The sequence below is a fragment of the Vigna umbellata genome, chromosome 5, assembly GCF_029865625.1.
Source record: "Vigna umbellata cultivar VRB3 chromosome 5, Vumbellata_1.0, whole genome shotgun sequence".
Taxonomy (NCBI): Eukaryota; Viridiplantae; Streptophyta; class Magnoliopsida; order Fabales; family Fabaceae; genus Vigna; species Vigna umbellata.
The window spans coordinates 46,920,186-46,943,364 of NC_142169.1; the positions used below are offsets into that span (position 1 = coordinate 46,920,186).

A 23,179-nucleotide genomic window follows, 5' to 3' on the forward strand; every position below is an offset into this window, starting at 1 on the left:
CGCTCAGCGGTATTTTACCGCTAAGCATCATTCTAAGTGGGCTTGGACCGGTTTTCTTTTGTTTTTATGGGCTTGGACTTGTTTTATGTTATTTTTATGCCCTATTTAAGGACTTGCACGTCCTAGGGTTTGTATCTTTGGCTCGGAGGAAGCAGAAACACACTTTTCACCCCTTGGGGGTAGATTGGGAGATGGTGACGGCTCTCCTCTTCTCTTTCTAGGGTTTTTCTATCTCTTTCATTCTTTCATTATTGTTCATCTAGTTTCACCATGAATATGGTGAACTAAACCTTGTATTGTTGTTGGGGAATCAATGTAGTCTTGTGAAACTCTCATATATGAAATTTGTTTTAATGTCTTATATTAAGATATATGCTTTCTTTCATCTTTAGTTAGGGTTTTTCCTCTTTGCTTATTGCTTGCTTTGTTTAACTCATTCATTGCCATGATTATTGATTTTGTCGATACGGGAACGTACGGGGAAGTCTAGATCCGGGAAATTTCTCCCAATAGCATATTGGTTGCCTTTAAGATGAAATTGATAATCCCAACAACATACTCATCCATATAATTCATTGAAGTGTTTGTCTTCTGTTTTTCTCCATTGATCAAATTCATGCATACATATTTAATTACTGTCTCTTGCATTAAAACCTACAATCAATTTGTTCTTAAGTCTTAAATAATCAACAAATGATATAGCTAAACTAGGCCATGAGTCCTTTGGGAGAACGATACTTGGTCTTACCGAGTTTATTACTTGATATGATTCGATCACACTTGCCGATTGTTAAACAAGTTTGTGGCGCCGTTTTTCGGGGTTCATAAATTTGTCATCAAGTTTTTGGCGCCGTTGCCAGGGACTAGTGGTTTAACTAGTTCATTTGTGTGATTATTGATTATCTTTGACTTGAATTTTGAATTTTGCATTTTGAATTTCTGTTTTTATTTTTCTGTTTTTAATTTATTTTATTTTATTTTATTTTTCTGTTTTTATTTTCTGTTTTTATTTTATCTTCGTATCTCTATCTTCTTTTATATCTTTTTGTGCTAACCAATTTTTCTAGGGATTTGTTTTCTTGTTTATGCAGGAAGCAATCCAAACTAGGAGCAAGGAAACTACAGAACCTCTTCTTGAAGGTTTAGACGAGAGTAGACAGAGGAGAAGAATCCGTACATCTAGAGAACTTTTTCCTCCTCCGGAAGCTCTGTTACAACCATCACCACAAGGTTCTGACCATAGCACTGAAAATATTGAGAATAATAATGCCAGAAGAACTCTTGCAGATTACACAAATATAGCTGGATCTCAACACTTTAACAGCATAGCAAGACCCAGGGTCAATGCAGCCAACATGGAGGTTAAGCCAGCATTAATTCAACTGGTGAAGAGTAATCAATTTAATGGGTTGTCTCATGAAAGCCCATATGAGCACCTCACAACTTTTAATGAGATCTGCAACACGGTGAAAATAAATGGGGTGCCGGACGAAGCAATCAAACTTAGCTTGTTTCCATTCTCACTAGGAGGAAACACTAAGCTTTGGTTAAATTCTTTTCCAGAAGAAAGCTTTACAGAGTGGGAAGCAGTGGTGACCAAGTTCCTAAACAAATACTTTCCACAATCAAAAGTAAATAAAGGAAAGCAAGAGATTTCATCATTCAGGCAAGGCATGGAGGAATCACTTGGGCATGCATGGGACATGTATAAAAGCTTATTAAGAAAGACACCCACTCATGGCTTTGATGATGTGCAAGTAGTCCTAATCTTCCTTGGAGGTCTTGGTTCACAAACCAAGATGATGCTTGACGCCTCAGTAGGAGGAAATATTAAATGGAAAACTCCAGAGGAAGCTACAAAAATCATTGACAATATGGCTACTAGTGACAATGAGCTCAACAGTGAAAAAGGAGCTCCTATACAACAAAAAGGAGTTCTACAGTTACAAACCCATGATGCCTTGCTAGCACAAAACAAGATACTAACTCAACAACTGGAGACTCTTACAAAAACACTTGCACAACTGCCAAAAGAGTTAAAGACTGTTGCACAGGCTCAATCACAGTTGTGTGAATTATGTGAAGGTGACCATATCAATGGTCAATGCGCTTTTCCAGTAGAAGCATTAGAGGATGTAAACTTCATGGCCAATCAATACCGTCAGGGGAATTTTAATCAAGGGTGGAAACCACACCCAAGCATTGGTCACGGACAAACTGGGCAAGCCGGACATACTGGGCAATTCAATAAGCAATAGTAGCAACCAACCTTATGGCAACAGATTTCTATACTTAATGAAAGGTCAATAAGGATGGAAGAAACTCTTCATCAGTTCATATAGAAAACTGAGTCTACACAAAAGAGCACTGAAGCTGCTATTAAGAATTGGGAGACTCAAATGGGTCAGATTACCAAGCAGTTGGAAGAGAGGCCAAACAAAGATTTTGGGGCTAATACTGAGGTTAACCCCAGGGAAGAATGCAAAGTGGTGGAGAGTACAAATGATGAGAGAGTTGAGTTAGAAGAAGGAGAGCAAGAAAAAGAAGAGAGAGAAAAAGAAAAAGAAGAGAGAAAAGAGAAAGGAGAGAGAAGAGAGATAGAGAGTAATGATATTTTTCCTTTTCCAATAAATCAAGAGAAGCAATTTGATTTTACAGAATTATTCAAGATGGTGGACAATGATGTACCTTGGAATCAGATATTACAACAAATTGCAGTTTATACTAAACCTGAGGAAGAAGTCTCTACAAAGAAAAGACGTAGAGATGATGATATAAAGAAGTATAAAGCTGTTAAAAAGGAGTCATTCCCTCTAAAGGTAAAAGATCCAGGAGGTTTCTCCATTCCATGCACAATAGGGAAGAAAAAGATAAACAAAGCCTTACTCGATATAGGATCAAGTGTTAACTTGATACCTTATTCTTTATTGGAGAAGATCGGTGATGTTAATGTGAAGCCTGTAAAGGTTAACTTAGTAATGGCATATGGATCTTCAAAGGAACCCTGTGGAATAGCAGAAGATATTATAGTTTGTGTGGGCAAACTCCAATTCTTGGTAGACTTTGTGGTGATGGAGATGGAGACTGAAAAGATACCCATTATTCTTGGAAGACCGTTTATGAAAACGGCCAAAGCTATCATTGATGTGAACGAAGGTATAGTGGTGATCCAAGATAGAGAAGAGAGAGTTGTTGTAGATGTCTTCAAAGAAGAGAGGCAGATGCAGGAGGAAGAAGCTAGTCATAAAGCTGCATTTCAAGATGTACTCATGACTAGCCCTCAAGATGAAAAGCCCAAGGTTAAAGGTAAACATTGTTTATTGTTTCAGGTACCAGAAAAAGAAAAATTGGAAGAGGAAGAAAAGTTCCTGATGACTGGATGAAAGAACAACTCCAACTGGGTACACCTGTGAGATTCAAAAACAAGTTGTGGGTTGTGAAAGGCTATAAAGAAAAGGAGATGATAGAGATAGAGTCTCCATATTCTAGAAGAGTCAAAACAGTACACCGAAAGCAGTTGAGGAGTTGGTGGAATATGGACATCAACCAGGAAGAAGGAACTTCAACTTTATTGGGTCAAGCTAATGACGTTAAAAGAGCGCTTGCTGGGAGGCAACCCAGTGATTTAAGAACTTTTAATTTTTGGTTTGGTGATGTAATTTTGAACTTTTGGACATTATTTCTGTAAATATTTTGTTGGGATATAGTATCGACTGAAGGATACTAGGTATGTTACACCTATTGATGGGTGTTGGTAAGAAAGTTTTGCACCTACTGATGGGTGTTGGTGGATTTTGGGTCAAGCTTGTGACGTTAAACAAGCGCTACCTGGGAGGCAACCTAGTTGATTGATTATATTTTTGTTTGTTCTGCTGTAGTTGCATAATAGGATTTTGCATGAATAATCTGAACATGTTATTGCAGGGAGTAAGTGAGAGGCATGGGTAGGAGGCACCTAGGTTAAGCTAGGAAGAAGAAGAGCACTTCCCGAAAGTGCCGCTGAGTAGTAGTGTCGCAGATTGGGCTTAGGTTTCTCCTAAGCGGAACCCGAGCCCATTAGGGTATTTTTATACCCTTAGCTGCGCCTTAGTTTATCTTTTCAGATTTTTCTCCACACACACTCCTACATACTTTTTCAAAAGGTTCTCTACAACTTTTCCCTCATCCCTCTTGAGAAAATCTCTCTTTCACTCATTTTATCACTAGCTTTCCATCTAAGTTTGGGGTAGGAAGAGAGAGCATCATAGCTTGAAAGCATTCTCAGTTCATCTAGCATCTCCACCCAAGTAAGTCAAGCATTTTTCATTCTAGGGTTCTTGAGTTTGAATTTGATTGTTAAAGCATGAATCTTTAGGGGTTTTGATTTCTATGCATGATTTGATGATTTAATTGATGTTTGAACCGATTAAACTGAATGATTTTGATTTGGAAAACTGAAAATTGCATGTGGGTGGAGTTAGGACAGGTTAAAAACGAAGTTTTCCAAAATCTGCAGAGTCACCGCTCAGGGGTAAATTGCCGCTGAGCGGCACTCTGACAGACATTAGATTTTTGCTGAATTGCGTTTTGGATTGCTGCACTGGTGGCACTGAGGGGTGATTTTTGACCCTCAACGGTGGTTTAGCTTCAAAATATGGTGTTGTCTGTGTGTTACTAATGATTTACAACAATTTTTGTGGTTTGGTATTTGTGTTTGATGTAGGAATAACATCCTCTTCAGGCAAAAGAATAAAGACCATGGCATCCAAAAGAAAAGAAAAGGAACCAGAACAACCCCATTCTAGTAGGTTCCTATCTCGCAAACATGAGAAGCATTTCAAGGTGGTCCAAGATAGGAGGCTACTGATGGAGAGAAAGGTTGGAATGATACCTAACTTTGCTCCTCAATTTGGAGAGCAACTGTTAGGGAATGATTGGGGGAAGCTAGCCACATACCCTACACCTGCCAATATATCTGTGGTAAAAGAATTCTACAATAATGCAAGAAAGATTGGTGATTATCCAGCTGAGAATTACCTTGGCTATGTCAGAGGCCATGCTATTAGGTATGATCCTGATTCCATCAACAACTTCTTGGATACTGTGTGGGCTAGTGAGCAGTGCCAATTTGCTCTCTGTATGGAAGAAGGCGCTGATTTTGAGGATGTGGAGAGAGTTTTATGTGTACCTGGAGGACATTCAGAGGAATAGAACTGGCTTTGTGGTGAACATTAGGAGGACTGATTTGACTCCTCTTGCAAAGTATTGGATGGCTTTTTCTCATGCCAACATTTAGCCATGTTCTCATGTGTCAGATATTACTCTTAGCAGGGCACTCCTCCTTTACTGTGCAATCAGGAACTTGAATGTCAATATTGGACAGGTAATAGCTGATGAGATAAGGGTATGCGCTAACACAACAAACAACAAAGCACCCTTAGGACATCCGTCTTTAATCACACACCTCTGCAACATAGCTGGGGTGGATACTTCAGCTCCACCCTTTGAAAGGCCAAGGAAAGCAATTGATGAGGCCTATTATAGACAATACTATGGAGGTGAAGAAGCAGCTCAGCCAGTTCCACCACGCCGTACTCGCAGAGAAAGAGGGCAAGCACAGAGTCGGGCATCTGCTGAGACACATGAAGCAGAACCTTTCCAAATGAGGGACATGTACATGTCTCTTATAGGTGCACAGTTACAGTCTATTCACAGAGGGCAGGTGGCTACTGCAGAGATGATTGTTGGAATGTATGATTCACCTCCAGCACATAGGTAGACTATGGAGGAGTTTCATAATGTGGTAGCTTGGCCAGAAGAGCAGGTACAAGGAGGCAGAGTGATGGACAAATTTATGAACACCAAAATATGATGTCACAAACTTGTTTTTCAATCGGCAAGTATGACCGAATCGTTCAAGTAATAAACTTGGTAAGACCAAGTATCGTTCTTCCCAAAGGACTCACGGCCTAGTTTAGTTGTGTGGTTTCTTGATTAGCTAAGACTTAAAGACGAAATATTTGGGTTTTATATGCAAAAGATGAAAATTAAATATGTATGCATGAAGTTTTGATCAATGGCAAAAAGCAAAAGATAAACACTTTCAATGAAATTTATGTATGAATATGTTGTTGGGGGTCAATTTCATCTTATCCACTCTCATATATTTTAGGAATTCAACATTCAAATCATCATTGTTAATGCCACTCTCTAAAGTACCTATCTAGAAGGCTTCTCCCTAATCACGAGTTCATACAATTCCTAGCATTCCTAATGATCAGTTCATAAGTGCAGGAGCTTAACGACAACCAATATCATATTGGGAGAAATTCCCCGGATCTAGACTTCCCCGTACGTGCCCATATCGACAAAACCAATAATCATGCATCGAATGAGTTAAACAATGCAAGCATTAAGCAAAGAGGAAAAACCCTAACTAATGATGAAAGAAAGCATAGATCTTAATTAAAAGATGTAAAAACAGATTCCATATATGAGAGCTTCAAAAGATTACATTGATTCCCCAACAAACATACAGAGTTTAGTTCACCATATTCATGGTGAACCTAGATGAATTACAATGAAAGAATGAAAGAATAAACCCTAAAAAGGTGAAGAGGAAGCCTCAGCATCCAAGATCCTCCTTCAAAGGGGTGGAAGAGAGAGTGTTTGCTTCGTTCCAGCCAAAGATACCTAACCCTAGGAAACCCTAAAGCTTAAATACCATTCGTAAATTACAAAAACTTAGGTCCAAGCCCATTAAAGTGCCGCTCAGCGGTAAAATACCGCTCAGCGGTAAGTGCGTGTCTTGCTTTCTCCCCTCAGTGGCCATTTTGCCCCTCAGCGGTTCTCCCGTGAGTGCCTGAGTGCCGCTCAGCGGTAAACTGTCGCTGAGCGGTGACTTCGGCTTCTCCTTTTGCACTTTTTGATGTCTTTTCTGATTTTATCTCTCTCCTTCTTCACTTCTTTCACCAAATTCACCTTAAAACCTGCACAAAAACACTGAAATCAAGCATAAACCTGTCCAGCTCTCTTATTTCTAAAAATATGAAGAAAAGCATGATTTCAAGCTAGTTTCTAAGTATAAAGGTTGCTTTTAGTGTCAATTTTTATCATAAAAATAACAGTTTTTCAACTGTTATCACAACCCCAAACTTAAAACTTTGCTTGTCCTCAAGCAAATAAGATGTAACTCAATCTTCAACCAATTCATATGATGGTTCACTCATTCAAAAATCCTCTTTTTCAAGATAAGTAACAACTTCACTCAAACTTATGACCCAGAGTTTAATCAAGATGTGCACATGCTTTAGTGTTCACAAAGTCATTTAAATTCCAACAAATGCTATTTTCATGAATGATCAATCAATTAAGCATGGATGTTCATGTGTTCATGTAATATTTCCTCACTAAGTCAAGTGTTTCACTCACACTCAAGTGTATAAGAGATGATCACTCATTCACTCTACTATCACAATGTCATATGAATCAACTTTGCCTTTCATTTTACCACAATCAAAAACATTCACAAGCATGCATCATCACAAGGACTTTTCTATGGCTTATAATGTGGCTGGGCTAACAAGAAAATTGGTTTTTCTGGATCACAAAATCCTTGAGTTAAGAGAATCATAACAACACAATCATCTTAATCATTCCCAACTTTCTTTTGCCTTTGCATTGAGCTTTGCTTCTTTTTCTTTTCTTTTCTTTTTCTTTGCATATTCTTACTTTTTAGCTCTTAGCTCAATGCTTTTCATGTTTTCCCAACAACCCCAAACTTTAACATTTAACAATACCACACAAGATCTTCTACTTAACTCAAGGTAAAGATTTTTCAATCAAAGATTTCAGTGTATGTTCAAAGCTAAGGGTTCAAAAGGATTGAACACAAAGTGTTCTCTTTTAGTGGGCTAATTTTTACCAATTTGGCCAATAAAAAGGTTTCCAACAAATGGCCTTGATCATATGATGCAAAACAAGCAATTGATTCAATCATAGAAAACCTGGGCAAAATCATTCATGCTTTCAAAGTAATAGCATTCAACAATAACAACTCTGGAGCTCAAAATCTCACATATAAGCTCATTCACATTTGACATACACATCCTGCTTAATTCCACAATCACAATCATGATATCATGCATTTGTTCACAAAGCTTGTGAATCACCTGTATAAGCATTTTAATGTGCACATCATCTCAACATCAATTAATCATAAGCATCATTCAGCATTACTTATCACACAATCACAGTTAATAGCAAACCATCACAAGAAACCAGGTTTCGAATATAGTACATCAAACCCTAATCTAAAAACAAAAACAAATAAGTTCAGAAAACTTAAACCACAAAAGCATAATCATATGATAGCATTTATCAGTAAATGCTATCTCAACTCCTCATCAGTCTGAGCTGTCCTCTGTATCTTCTTCTTCTTCCTCATCTTCAGCATCTTCAAATGCATCATCATCATCAGCTTCATCTTCTTCCATCTCTCTAGCCGAAGCTTCAGCTGCTCCAGCTCCTCCTCCATGCACTGGCTCCTCTGGCCAAGCTACCACATTATGGAATTCATCCATAGTCCACCTGTGGGCTGGAGGTGTATCATACATCCCCACAATCATCTCAGCAGTGGCCACCTGCCCTCTGTGAATGGACTGCAACTGAGCACCTATAAGAGACATATACATGTCCCTCATCTGGAATGGTTCTGCTTCATGTGTATCAGCAGATGTCTGGCTCTGTGCTGGCCCTCTCTCTCTACGAGCCCGGCGTGGTGGAGCTGGCTGAGCTGCATCATCACCTCCACAGTACTGTCTATAATAGGCCTCATCAATAGCTTTTCTTGGCCTCTCAAATGGTGGAGCAGAAGTGTCTACCCCAGCTATCTTGCAAAGGTGCATGATCAAAGAAGGATGTCCTAGTGGTGCTTTGTTGTTTGAAGTATTGGCGCACACACTAATCTCATCAGCTATCACCTGCCCAATATTAACATTCAAGTTTCTGATAGCACAGTAGATGAAGAATGCCCTGCTGAGAGTAATATCTGACACATGTGAACATGGCTGAATGTTGGCATGAGAAAACGCCATCCAATACTTTGCAAGAGGAGTCAAATCCGTCCTCCTAATGTTAACCACTGAGCCAGATCTATTCCTTTGGAAGTGTCCTCCAGGTATACACAATACTCTCTCCACATCCTCATAATCAGCACCTTCCTCCATGCAAAGAGCAAACTGGCACTGCTCACCAGCCCACACAGTGTCCAGGAAGTTATTAATAGAATCAGGATCATACCTAATAGCATGGCCTCTGACATAGCCCAAATAATTCTCAGCTGGATAATCACCAATCTTCTTTGCATTGGTGTAAAATTCCTTTACCACAGCTATGTTGGCAGGTGCAGGATAAGTGGCTAGCTTTCCCCAATCATTCCCTAACACTTGCTCTCCAAATTGAGGAGCAAAGTTAGGTATCATTCCAACCTTTCTCTCCATCAAAAGTCTCCTGTCCTGAACCACTTTAAAGTGCTTCTCATGTTTCCTAGAGAGGAACCTGCTGGAGTGGGGTTGCTCTGGTTCCTTTTCCTTTCTCTTGGTTGCCATGGTTTTCAATCTTTTTCCTGAAGAGGATGCCATTTCTACATTCAAAACACAAATACAAAACCACAGAACATGATGTTAATCATTAGTAAAACACAGAACACAACTCCTTTCGAAGCTAAGCCACCGCTGAGGGCCAGAATTCCCCCTCAGCGCCACCAGTACCACATTCCAGATCACAAAAAAATAGAAAAATCAAATCTAGCAGAGTGCCACTCAGCGGCAGTTTACCGCTCAGCGGTAACTCTGCAGATTTTTGAAAAACCTGTTTTAAAGCTTTCCTAACTCCACCCAAATGCAATTTTCAGTTTTCCAGTTCATAATCATGTAGTTTAATCGGTTCAAACATCAAATATATCATCAAATCATGCCAAGAAATCAAAACCCCTAAATCTTCATGCTTTGACAATCATATTCAAAATCAAAAACCCTAGAATGAACAAAATGCATTTTACTTACTTGGGTGGAGATACTAGATGCAATGAGAATGCTTCCAAGCTAGAATGCTCTCTTCCAACCCCAAACTTTGATGGCACACTAGTGAAAAAGTGAGTGGAAGAGAAATTTTCTTAAGAGGGAAGAGTGAAAAGATGTGGAAAACCTTGGAGAAGGTATGTGGGAGTATTTGTGCAGAGAAAAATCTGAAAGTGTGAAAGAATACGCAGCTTAGGGTTTAAAAATACCCTAATGGGCTCGGGTTCCACTAAGGGGAACTAAAACCCAATCTGCGAGAGTACCGCTCAGCGGTAAAGTACCGCTCAACGGTAAAGTACCGCTCAGCGGCACTTTCGTGATGTGTTCTTCTCCTTCTTTTCTTAACCTACGTGCCTCCTAAACATGCCCCCCACTGGCTTCCTGCAATTCAATGTTCAAAATGCTTATGCAAACCCTAACTAAAACAAACAAACAGAAATATTCAATCAACTGGGTTGCCTCCCAGGTAGCGCTTGTTTAACGTCACGAGCCTGACCCAAAATCCTCCAGCACCCTTCAGTAGATGCAAATCTTTCTTACCAACACCCATCAGTAGGTGTATACAAACATAGTATCCTTCAGTAGATACTCTTCCGCCTAACATCCATCAGTAGATGTAAACCCTGTAACAAACTTATAACAAAAACAAAAATACCCAAAAGTTCAAAATTACATCACCAAACCAAAAATTAAAAGTTCTTAAATCACTGGGTTGCCTCCCAGCAAGTGCTCTTTTAACGTCACTAGCTTGACCCAATAAAGCTCATGTTCCTTCTTCTTTTTCTTCTTCTTTCTACTGAACTTCTTTAGAAATTTGATCAAACCAGGAACCTGTTGCAGTGTCTCAATCATAGGAACTTTAATCTCCAATTTCTTGAAGATTTCCATAAAGCACTTGAATTTCTTTTCCTTCCTATGATTCTTCTTTAGATGAGGATGTGATTTTTCATATGATTTCTTCTTCTTTCCTCTCATCTTCTTTTTCTTCCTTTTTCTCTCCCTAAATTTTCTCTTTTTCTTTTCTTTTATTTTTTTCTTCCCTTTTCTTTTTCTTTTCAACTTCTTTATTTTCACACAAATTTTCTTTCTCTCTTCTCTCTCAACCACTTCTTTCTCTTTTTCTTCATCTTTATTTCTCTCACTCAATTCTTCTTTTTCTTTTCTCTCTATCTTTTCCTCATCGCCCCCTATTTTTTTCTCATCAAGAATCTTGTCACTTTCAGTGATAATGGCTTGCCCTTCCTCCTTAGGGTTAACTTCAGTATTAACCTCATCATTCAATCTCTGACTATTGGAATGAAGCTGCATCTCCATCCTTTTACATGATTCTTCAATGCTTTTCTGAGTACGTCAGAATTTTTCAAAAATTGTTGAAGGGTGTCATCCAAACTTCCTGATAGAAAGGTTTGTTGCTGTTGCTTGTTAAATTGCCCAGTTTGTCCAGCTTGCCCACTTTGTTCCTGACCAATACTTGGGTGTGGTTTCCATCCTTGATTGTAGCTCCCTTGACGGTACTGATTGGTCATGTAGTTTACATCCTCTACGGCTTCAACTGGAAAGACACATTGACCATTGATATGGTCACCTCCACACAATTCGCATAACTGGGATTGTACCTGTGCAACAGTCTTTAACTCTTGTGGCAATTGTTCAAGTATCTTTGAGAGATTCTCCCATTGTTGAGTTATTAACTTGTTCTGAGCTATCAAGGCATCATTGGATTGCAACTGTAGAACTCCTTTTTGTTGAATAGGAGCTCCTCTTTCACTGTTCCACTTATTGTTATTAGTAGTCATGTTTTCAATTATTTCTATGGCTTCCTCTGGAGTCTTCCATTTGATATTGCCTCCAGCTGAGGCGTCAAGCATCATCTTGGTTTGTGAACCAAGACCTCCAAGGAAAGTTAAGACTACTTCCTGTTCTTCAAAGCCATGCGTGGGTGTTTTTCTTAGCAGACTTTTGTATCTATCCCATGCATGCCCTAGTGATTCTTCCATGCCTTGTCTAAATGAAGAGATCTCTTGCTTCCCTTTGTTGATTTTAAAGCTTTGTTGCTGCCATTGTTGTTGTGGTTTGTTCTCAAATTGTCCGGCAGCTTGCCAAAATTGGCTTTGATCCATGCTTGAGTCATGTTCCCACCAGTGGTTGAGATTACTTTGGTAGAATTGAGTGCCCATATAGTTAAATTCTTGACCAAATTGCATTCTGCAGACATTAGGCACAAAACCCTAAAAACAATTGTTAGCACAAAAAGATAGAGAAAAAAAAATCAAAGGATATAATTGAAAAGATAAGAAGATAGGAAATAAAAACAAAAAAATAAAAACAGAAAAATAAAATAAAATAAAATAAAATACAAACAGAAAATAAAATAAAATAAAATAAAATCTAATCTAATCAAATAAAATAAAATAAAATAAAAACCGAAAAATAAAAGATAGAAAATAAAAACAGAAAACAGAAAAACAGAAAACAAAAAAATAAAATCAAATCAAATAAAATACAAACTGAAAAATATAAACAGAAAAATAAAATAAAATAAAATAAAAATTCGAAATTTAAATTAAAAATAAAAAAAAATAAGTCAAAGATAATCAATAATCACACAAATTAACCAGTTAAACCACGAGTCCCCGGCAACGGCGCCAAAAACTTGATGGACAAATTTATGAACACCAAAATATGATGTCACAAACTTGTTTTTCAATCGGCAAGTATGACCGAATCGTTCAAGTAATAAACTTGGTAAGACCAAGTATCGTTCTTCCCAAAGGACTCACGGCCTAGTTTAGTTGTGTGGTTTCTTGATTAGCTAAGACTTAAAGACGAAATATTTGGGTTTTATATGCAAAAGATGAAAATTAAATATGTATGCATGAAGTTTTGATCAATGGCAAAAAGCAAAAGATAAACACTTTCAATGAAATTTATGTATGAATATGTTGTTGGGGGTCAATTTCATCTTATCCACTCTCATATATTTTAGGAATTCAACATTCAAATCATCATTGTTAATGCCACTCTCTAAAGTACCTATCTAGAAGGCTTCTCCCTAATCACGAGTTCATACAATTCCTAGCATTCCTAATGATCAGTTCATAAGTGCAGGAGCTTAACGACAACCAATATCATATTGGGAGAAATTCCCCGGATCTAGACTTCCCCGTACGTGCCCATATCGACAAAACCAATAATCATGCATCGAATGAGTTAAACAATGCAAGCATTAAGCAAAGAGGAAAAACCCTAACTAATGATGAAAGAAAGCATAGATCTTAATTAAAAGATGTAAAAACAGATTCCATATATGAGAGCTTCAAAAGATTACATTGATTCCCCAACAAACATACAGAGTTTAGTTCACCATATTCATGGTGAACCTAGATGAATTACAATGAAAGAATGAAAGAATAAACCCTAAAAAGGTGAAGAGGAAGCCTCAGCATCCAAGATCCTCCTTCAAAGGGGTGGAAGAGAGAGTGTTTGCTTCGTTCCAGCCAAAGATACCTAACCCTAGGAAACCCTAAAGCTTAAATACCATTCGTAAATTACAAAAACTTAGGTCCAAGCCCATTAAAGTGCCGCTCAGCGGTAAAATACCGCTCAGCGGTAAGTGCGTGTCTTGCTTTCTCCCCTCAACGGCCATTTTGCCCCTCAGCGGTTCTCCCGTGAGTGCCTGAGTGCCGCTCAACGGTAAACTGCCGTTGAGCGGTGACTTCGGCTTCCCCTTTTGCACTTTTTGATGTCTTTTCTGATTTTATCTCTCTCCTTCTTCACTTCTTTCACCAAATTCACCTTAAAACCTGCACAAAAACACTGAAATCAAGCATAAACCTGTCCAGCTCTCTTATTTCTAAAAATATGAAGAAAAGCATGATTTCAAGCTAGTTTCTAAGTATAAAGGTTGCTTTTAGTGTCAATTTTTATCATAAAAATAACAGTTTTTCAACTGTTTTCACAGAGCTGAAGCAGCTGAAGCTTCAGCTATGGAGATGGAGGAAGATGATGTTGAAGCTGATGATGATGATGCATTTGAGGATGCGGAAGATGAGGAAGAAGAGGAGGATACAGATGACAGCTCAGATTGATGAGGAACTAAGATAGCATTTACTGATGAATGCTATCATTACTAGAGTAGGACTTATGCTTTTGTTTGGTTTTGTGTTTTGAACTTACTTATGTTTTAGAATAGGGTTTGATGTACTCAATTGGAAACTTTGTCTGTTATGATGGTTTGCTTATGATTGTGATTGTTTGATAAGTAATGCTTGATGATACTTTGATATGGATTGATGAGGAGATGTACATTGTATGCTTATACAGGTGATTCACAAGCATTATGAACAAATGCATGATGTTGTGATTGTGATTGTGATATTAAGCAGGATGTTTATGTCAAATGTGAATGAGCTTATATGTGAGGTTTTGAGCTCCAGAGTTTGTGTGAATGAATGCTATTCCTTTGGAAGCATGAATGACTTTGCCCAGGTTTTCTATGATTGATTTACTTGCTTGTTTGCACCATATGATCAAGGCCATTTGTTGATAACCCTTTTATTAGCCAAATTCATAAATTTAGCCCACTAAAAGAGAACACTATGTGTTCTATCCTTTGAACCTCTAGCCTTGAACATGATTTGAAAACCCTTGTTGAAAAGCTTTACCTTGAGTTAAGTAGAAAATATTTTTTGGTATTGACAAATGTTCAAGTTTGGGGTTGTTGGAAAATAGAAAGGGAAATTGAAAGCATTGAGCTAAGAGCTAAGAATTAAGTATGTGAAAAGAAAAAGAAAAAGAGAAAGAAAAGAAAAGAAAAAGCAAAGCTCAATGCAAAAGAAAGTTAGGAATAAATAAGAATGATTGTGTTTATATGTTTCTCTTAACTCAAGGGTTTTGTGATCTAGAAAAACCAATTTTCTTGTTAGCCCAGCCACGTTATAAGCCATAGAAAAGTCCTTGTGATGATGCTTGCTGGTAAGTGTTTTTGATTGTGGTTAAATGAAATGCAAAGTTGATTCATGTGACAATGTAATAGTAGAGTGAATGAGTGAATATCTCCTATACACTTGTGTGTTTGAGTGAAACAGTTTATCTAGTGAGGATAGATTCCATGAACACAAAAGAACATCTTTGCTTAGTTAATTGATCATTCATGAAAATAGCATTTGTTGGATAGTATGTGTCTGAGTGATCACTAAAAGCATGTGTACATCTTGATTGAAGTCTTGATGATGAGCTAAATTGAGTATTTACTTGTCTTGAAAGAAGGATTTTTGAATGTGGTGAACCATTATATGGATTGATGGAAGATTGAGTTACATCTTGTTTACTTGAGGACAAGCAAAGTTTTAAGTTTGGGGTTGTGATAACGGTTAAAAAACCGTTATTTTTATGCTTAAAATTAATACCAAAAGCAACCTTTAACACTTAGAAACTAGCTTGAACTCATATTTTTGCTTTAGTTTTGTGATAAGAGAGTTGAAAGTGAATTCAATGGTTTTGTGCAAGATTCCCTTGATTTTGTAGGCTAATTGAATGATTTGAAAGAAGAATTGAAGTACCGAATGATTGGAGTGCTGAAAAGTCAACCAGAAACCAGAAAAGTCAACCAATCAACCAGAAAAGTCAACCAGTCAACCAGAATGCTGAAAAACCAACCAGAATGCAGAAAAAGTGTGACCGAGTGGCGCTGAGCGGTAAAATACCGCTGAGCGGCACTTTTCAAGTGCCAAAATCACCGCTGAGGGGCAAAAACAGCAGCTGGGGGCAAAATGGATCATGCGGTATTACCGCTCAGCGGTAAAATACCGCTGAGCGCCATTCTAAGTGGGCTTAGACCGGTTTTCTTTTGTTTTTATGGGCTTGGACTTGTTTTATGTTATTTTTATGCCCTATTTAAGGACTTTCACGTCCTAGGGTTTGTATCTTTGGCTCGGAGGAAGCACAAACACACTTTTCACCCCTTGGGGGTAGATTGGGAGATGGTGACGGCTCTCCTCTTCTCTTTCTAGGGTTTTTCTATCTCTTTCATTCTTTCATTATTGTTCATCTAGTTTCACCATGAATATGGTGAACTAAACCTTGTATTGTTGTTGGGGAATCAATGTAGTCTTGTGAAACTCTCATATATGGAATTTGTTTTAATGTCTTATATTAAGATATACGCTTTCTTTCATCTTTAGTTAGGGTTTTTCCTCTTTGCTTATTGCTTGCTTTGTTTAACTCATTCATTGCCATGATTATTGATTTTGTCGATACGGGAACGTACGGGGAACACTACAAAAAAGTAGGGTATTACCGAAGGCCAGAAGCCCTCGGAAAATGCCAAAAGCCCCCGATAATGGGTGTTTACCGAAGGTTTATCGACGGCCAAAAATCCTTCGGTAATTACCGAAGGGCAAAAGCCCTCGGTAATGGCCATTCGAGGGTATTTACCGAAGGACAGAAGCCTTCGGTAATGACCTGCTGTGGGCATTTACCGAAGGGTAAAAGCCTTCGGTAAAATGCAGAGCAGGTTTCAGAGAAATGGTTTTTCTTTGCAACCCACACCTGTATATCAAATTTCAATTACAAACAGACCTGCATATCAGTTTTCAAGCACATACAAACATGCATAATGTGCATCTCAAAGATGCAATCAATTATCAATATCCATTGAACATCAATTAATGTATAGATTATGTAATTATAGTTCAAATATAAAACAATGTAACAAAAGGATGTTCTAACATCCAAAGTCTGGAAGTAGATCTAACTAACACTGAAATGATATCAAGTCTAAAATGTTCTAATATCTAAATGTTTGTCTAACAAAGTAAGATGAAAATGAAACTAATAATGTACATAACTATCATCAGAATGATCTTCATCATCCTGCTCCTCTACTGATGGCTGGACTGGTGTGGGTTGGACTGATGAGGGTTGGACTGATGAGGGTTGGACTGATGAGGGTTGGACTGATGTGGGCTGCTGAGTGGCAGCAGGTGATGAGGAGGGTCGTGACTGGGTGGGAGGGATATTTTGTTCGTCTTGTGAGGTTTGAGGCAAGACTCTCATGACCAGGGCCTTAAAATTTGTAAACTCTGCTCTGAGATCAGTGATCTCCTGGTCACGTTGATGGAGTTCCTGCCTGAGTTGAAGAACCTCGTCAGGATTACTGGTGGAAGAAGAAGGCTGGTGCTTCAGAGTACCTCCTCTGGATGCTGTATAGTTTGCAGCAAGTTGTCCCGCACCATACACTCGTCCCTTTTTCTTCCCACCAACGATGTCGATCCAGCACTATGTCCTACGGATGTCATCATCTGCATTACTGGCATCATCCGGTGTAGGAGCTGACTCATGTTCAGATCTAACCTGTGAAAGTCTCGTAGAAAAGTCTTCCTGTTGAAACATTAAAAGCAATGTCAGGGAACGATAGTATAACATAAATGAACAATTAGTAATAGTAATAGTGTTATTTGCTTACATGAGTCTTCCGAGATCTTTCATCAACAAATTGATTAGTTCCCTTCCGAACATGAGTCTGTGCAAAGACCTCATCAACATGGACCGCCCGTCCTAGAGCCTGTGCCTGTAACATAATTAAGAATTACAAGCGTACATATGAAATAGAATATACATAACTTATGTATGAAAGAAAAAGTTATGTAATGAGATTATACCATACGAATGGCATGCTCATGAATGGTGATCGACCCACCAGTATGCAGGGTGCCACCCCTTTCAGACGCTCTGTTCCGCTGGGCTTTGGCACACTTATTGCGGAACTCTACTGTATTCCAATGGGCCAGTAAAGAGTTCCAAATGTGTTCACCCAGCCAGTTAGGGCGCTGTCCTGCATTGCGGGCATCCCTAAACATCTCTGACAGCCGATGAGATGCTTTCATGTGGAAATTTCTGTGTATCTGACTTTCATGCTCAGGTTTCCACTGCACCTTCATCTGTAACATTAAAGAGAACAAACATTGATTACAAAACATACTAAAATAAGACGGACATTAGTGTAATAGATTGCTCACCTGAAAGCGCTGCCAGAATGGCTTTCTGTCGTCATGAGGTATTGCTCCCCAAGTAGGTCATGGAGTTAAAAACTGTTGCTTTATTGAACGTGTGATGGCCTGGGAAGCAACCCTAGATGGAATAAACCTGCATAACAAAACTCATTTCAATTACAATATGGTTTAAACGTCAAATGATATCAACAGATTATAAACTTACCCTTTACCATAGGGCTCAATCCATGGTCGATCATGGAGGGGCGGGTCAAGATCTTCAGCATCACCACTTGAATCTGGATCACCAAGTGGTGTGACAGTCTCAGAAGGACGTACAGAAGATGAGGAAGGTATAGAAGTAGGGTCAGGGAGAGGAGTGGGGGTAATAACAATAGGGGGAGGAGTGGGGGTGGCAATAATAGGAGGAGGAAGAGGGTCTGCTGCAGGGGTTGTAGAAGGGTGTGCTGCAGGAGGAGGAGAAGGGTCTACTGCAGTGGTAGTAGAAGGGTGTACTACAGGAGGAGGAGGAGTAGGGTCTACTGCTGGTGTAGGAGTCTGTATACTAGGGGTAGGAGGAGGCCCCACAGATGATGAACTACCGGGAGCAGGGGTAGGTAGTCTAGCAGGCACCCTAAGTACATACTTTGGTGCCTGCCGTTGCCTCTTCGTAGGCCTTGCTACCCCTTTTCCTTTATCAGGACGCTCTAAACCTTGTCCCGTCATTACTACATTCAAATGGTTACAAATAAAGCGAAAAAATATAAATAAATAAAGAACGATCTATTGTTTTCAAAGTCAATGTATAAGTAATTGCATACAACTTAAAGATGGTATTTTAGATAATGGTAATGAAATGATAGTCCAATTTGCTACAATAGATGTTCAACATTCAATCATCGTCATCATGATCATCATCTTCATCTTCATCTTCATCATCGTCTTCTTCTTGTTCTTCTTCTTCTTCATCGTCATCATCATCATCATCTTCTTCTTCTTGTTCTTCTTCATCTTCTTCTTCTTCTTCTTCTTCTTCTTCTTCTTCTTCCTCTTGTTCTTCATCACCTTGTACTGTTGCTTCTAATTCATCTCCATCACCATCAGGGTCGACCAATGCGGTTATACGTTCAACTTCGATAATTTATTGTGGTTGTGACATTTGGTCAAGTTGGTAGGCTACATCTTCCTCAACTTCATTTGAGCCTATGCGACCTCTAGGCTTCGTTTGTATTGCTACGGCCCAACCACGCTTGTCAATATTGCGAAATGGTGGATATGGCACATAATAAACCTGTCTGACATTAGATGGTAGAATGAAAGGATCAAAAGGCCCATATCTTAATCTCTGGTTCAGTTCGACAATATTAAAGCGTGGATCGACTCTAGTACCAGCTCTTGAAGGATCAAACCATTCACAATAAAAGAGTACCACTCTGTTTGGAGAAGTAGTGCTGTTGTACTCTAACTCATATATTTTATGAATGATGCCGTAGAAATCATCATAAGACCCCTCTATTAGGCCCTTGACATACACACCACAATTTGATGTTTTCTTTCCTTTAGACCATTCATGTGTATGGAATTTGTAACCATTGATGAAGTAAGTGTGCCATTCTTTGACACATCTCATTGGCCAATTGGAGAGATGTCTTAACTCTTGAACCGTGGGAGTTAATGCCTGATTAAAAACCTACAAAGGAACTAACAAAATTATAAAAGCAATAGTCAAATTAACCTTGCTTTAAACGTAGGGAAAACTACGGACCTAATTTCTAAACCAATGGGGAAACTCTGAGTGTATTCTAGCAGAAGTATTTCCTTCTGCGACTTGCTCAGCCACAATAAATGAGCTGGTACAAATGAAATTCATTAGTGTATAACAATTAAACCGTTTGATAGATTAGAGATGGATGATGACATACTCAAGGTACGGCTTTACTTCACTGCAATTGATCAAGACATGGACATGAGCAGAGTTGAATTCAGCATCAGTTAACCAATGAGTGAATTCTTTCCCAGCGTGACGGCCTGATTGTCGGAAAACTGATAATGCACCTTCACGTGGTTCAACTTGCCATTGCATTTCATTTCTGACATGAGTGGGGGACAACATGAAGTTCTTGAAATAATGGGAACAAAAATAAGTTGTCTCTCTGTGCAAGTAAGCTGCACAAATTGAGCCTTCCACTCTAGCTTTATTTTTAACTGAGCGTTTGGATTCTCCCATAAACCTTTCAAAGGGATACATCCACCTGTACTGCACGGGTCCCCCGAGCCAAGCTTCATATGCAAGATGAATTGGAATGTGCTCCATTGAATCAAAGAATGCAGGAGGGAATATTCTTTCCAATTTGCAGAGAATAATCGGGATATTTTCATCCATCTTTTTAAGGGAATCTTCCTTTAGTGTCGTGCAGCACAAATCTTTAAAGAAGTTACTGATTTCTATCAGTGGATTTAACACGTGCATTGGCAAACAACTGAACGCAAGAGGGATGAAAGTCTCCATGAATACATGACAATCATGACTCTTCAACCCTTGAATAGTACCATTCTGAACATTGGCACATCTGGACAGGTTAGAAGCATATCCATCTGGCATTCTAAGCTCCTTGATCCATCCACACACTATTCTTGTCTCGTCTTTTGACATGGTGTAATTTGCTTTTGGTTTAAATAATCGGCCGTTACCTTGTGCCTTCAACTCTAAGTCTTTTCGTCCACAATACAAAGGTAAATCTTGTCTTGCTTTCTCATTATCTTTTGTCTTACCTTTAACATCCATGACTGTGTTGAAGACATTGTCAAAGAAATTTTTTTCTGTGTGCATGACATCGATGTTGTGTCTTAGCAAGTTGTCCTTCCAATAGGGAAGTTCCCAGAATATGCTTCTTTTAGTCCAATTATGCCATTCCCCAAACCCTTCTAGCCTATTCTGACCAGATTCAGTCACTTTTGGATAGTCTTTCACTCTTCTCCACACATGTGATCCAGTCAACTTTGGCGGGGGCATATCCGTTTCAACTTGTCCTTTGCGAAATGCCTTTTTGTTTCTTCTAAAGAGGTGATCAATGGGCAAGAACCGTCGATGGCAGTCAAACCAACTACTTTTCCGGCCATGACTCAATTGGAATGACTTTGTATGTTCCATGCAATGTGGACAAGCTAATCGACCATGTGTGCTCCAACCAGATAACATGCCGTACGCTGGGAAGTCATTAATAGTCCACATCAAGGCTGCCCTCATAAGGAAATTTTGCCTCCTTGAAACGTCATACGTCCAAACACCATTCCACAACTTCTTCAAATCATCAATCAAAGGCTCCAAATAAACATCAATCAATGATTTGGGATTAGATGGACCTGGTATTATACACGATAAAAACATGTAAGGCTTTGTCATGCACATCTCAGGTGGTAGATTGTATGGGGTAACTATCACGGGCCAACATGAATACGGTGATGCAGACGCCTGAATGTACGGGGTAAACCCATCAAAGCATAGACCAAGTCTGACGTTACGCGGTTCACTAGCAAAGGATGGATGTTTACGATTGAAGTGCTTCCAAGCTTCACCATCAGAAGGATGACGCAAAAGTCCCGGAGTTTTGTTACCATCATGCCATGTCATGTGTTCTGCTGTTTGCATTGAAGTAAACAATCTTTGTAATCTTGGAATTATAGGTAAGTAGAACATGGACTTTAATTGAATTGGTTTTTTTTGCCTCCGTCCAGCATGCATTGTCTGATATCGAGGTGAGCCACAAAACTTGCAATCGACCAACAGTGCATCATTTTTGCCACTGTCATTGTCATAGAATAACATACATCCATTAACACAACAATCAATCTTCTTCACATCCAATCCCAACTTTGAAACACATTTCTTGGCTTGGTAATAGTTCTTCGGCATGAAATTGTTTGGTGGTGTCAAATCTAACATCAATTTTGTATAGAAGTCCACTGCTTGAATGGGAACGTTCCAATTAGATTTCCCAACCATGAGTCTAATGCACACTGACAATTTTGACTCAGACGAACCTTCAAATACAGGTAGATTTGCCTCTGTCAGTAAATTGTAAAACCTCTGCGTCGTTTCATTTGGAGGTTCTTCAACATGAATATCGTCTGGTTCTTGTTGAGCATGGTGACGAAGTGCATTGTCGACCATCTCTTGCATATAGGCAAATTGATCTGTCTTAGATGTATGTACAATAGTATTCGAACCTGATGCAATCCGCTTTTCAGCTGCGATGGAGGTCGATGGAATTTCTTCACCATGATATGTCCAAACCGTGTAATTAGGCATGAACCCTTTTTGGTAAAGGTGAACTTTGACGACTTCATCTTTCAAAATCATTGTACATTCGCACTTGATGCATGGACATCGAATCCCTCCATCAAGGGCATAATATTGATATCGTCGGGCCGTCTCCACGAACTCTTCAACTCCGATGACAAAAGATTCCTTCAAACCTCTCTTTCCACTATAACAACGGTCGTACATCCATGCACGATGGTTGGGAAATTGGGCCATGTTCTGTGACAAGCCAAACAAATAAAATCTTAGCCAAAACAGCAACACTCCATGTGACATAAGTAATAAAGCTATTACTACTGAAGTCAAACATGGAAGGCAATTTCAACACTATTGTCATAGGCATTCAATAAGGGCATCCAAAGAGAAGTCCTCAGTATTGAAATGACCCTGACATCCTAAGTCATTGTAAATAAAATTTGGGGGAGTCAATATTTTGACATTACTAAAGTTCTCTTTTATAGAGTACTTTCATATATTTTGTCAATTGTAAGTGGTTGAGGTAGTGTTACCCTTCTCATTCTACTGAGAATGTTTTTAGCACCATAGGACTTTAAATGACTAATTAAATTAATCAATTCGTAGCATAATAAATCAACATACAATATATACGAACATACAATATATACATCAACATACAACATATAGATGAACAATCACTGATGGTCTAAATGCAGGTTTGCACTTTTACTGTATTTTAGATACTAGTTTTAGGTTCAAAGTTGTCAAATTATGAGTTTAAGCTACTACTTTTAGCTACTTCATCTATTATCTATTCGGAATTAATAATAGCTATATTATGAGCATGGATT

General features: G+C 38.7%; 1 protein-coding gene across 1 annotated transcript; it reads right to left on the reverse strand.

Moving 5' to 3' along the window:
- Positions 1–20,283: 20,283 nt before the first annotated feature.
- On the reverse strand, positions 20,284–22,586 carry LOC148198492 (uncharacterized). The gene is made up of 2 exons (XM_088115825.1): positions 20,741–22,586; positions 20,284–20,306 (listed from the first exon to the last, which is right to left on the reverse strand). Exons 1-2 carry the CDS (start codon positions 22,584–22,586, stop codon positions 20,284–20,286), a joined length of 1,869 nt encoding a protein of 622 aa, XP_087971951.1.
- Positions 22,587–23,179: the final 593 nt, after the last annotated feature.

Coding starts and splice junctions, on each gene's coding strand:
- LOC148198492 (XM_088115825.1), bottom strand. CDS start 22,586: ATGGCCCAATTTCCCAACCATCGTGCATGGATGTACGACCGTTGTTAT. Junction 20,307..20,740: donor CTTAGAGTTGAAGGCACAAG/GTAACGGCCGAT, acceptor GGACCCGTGCAG/TACAGGTGGATGTATCCCTT.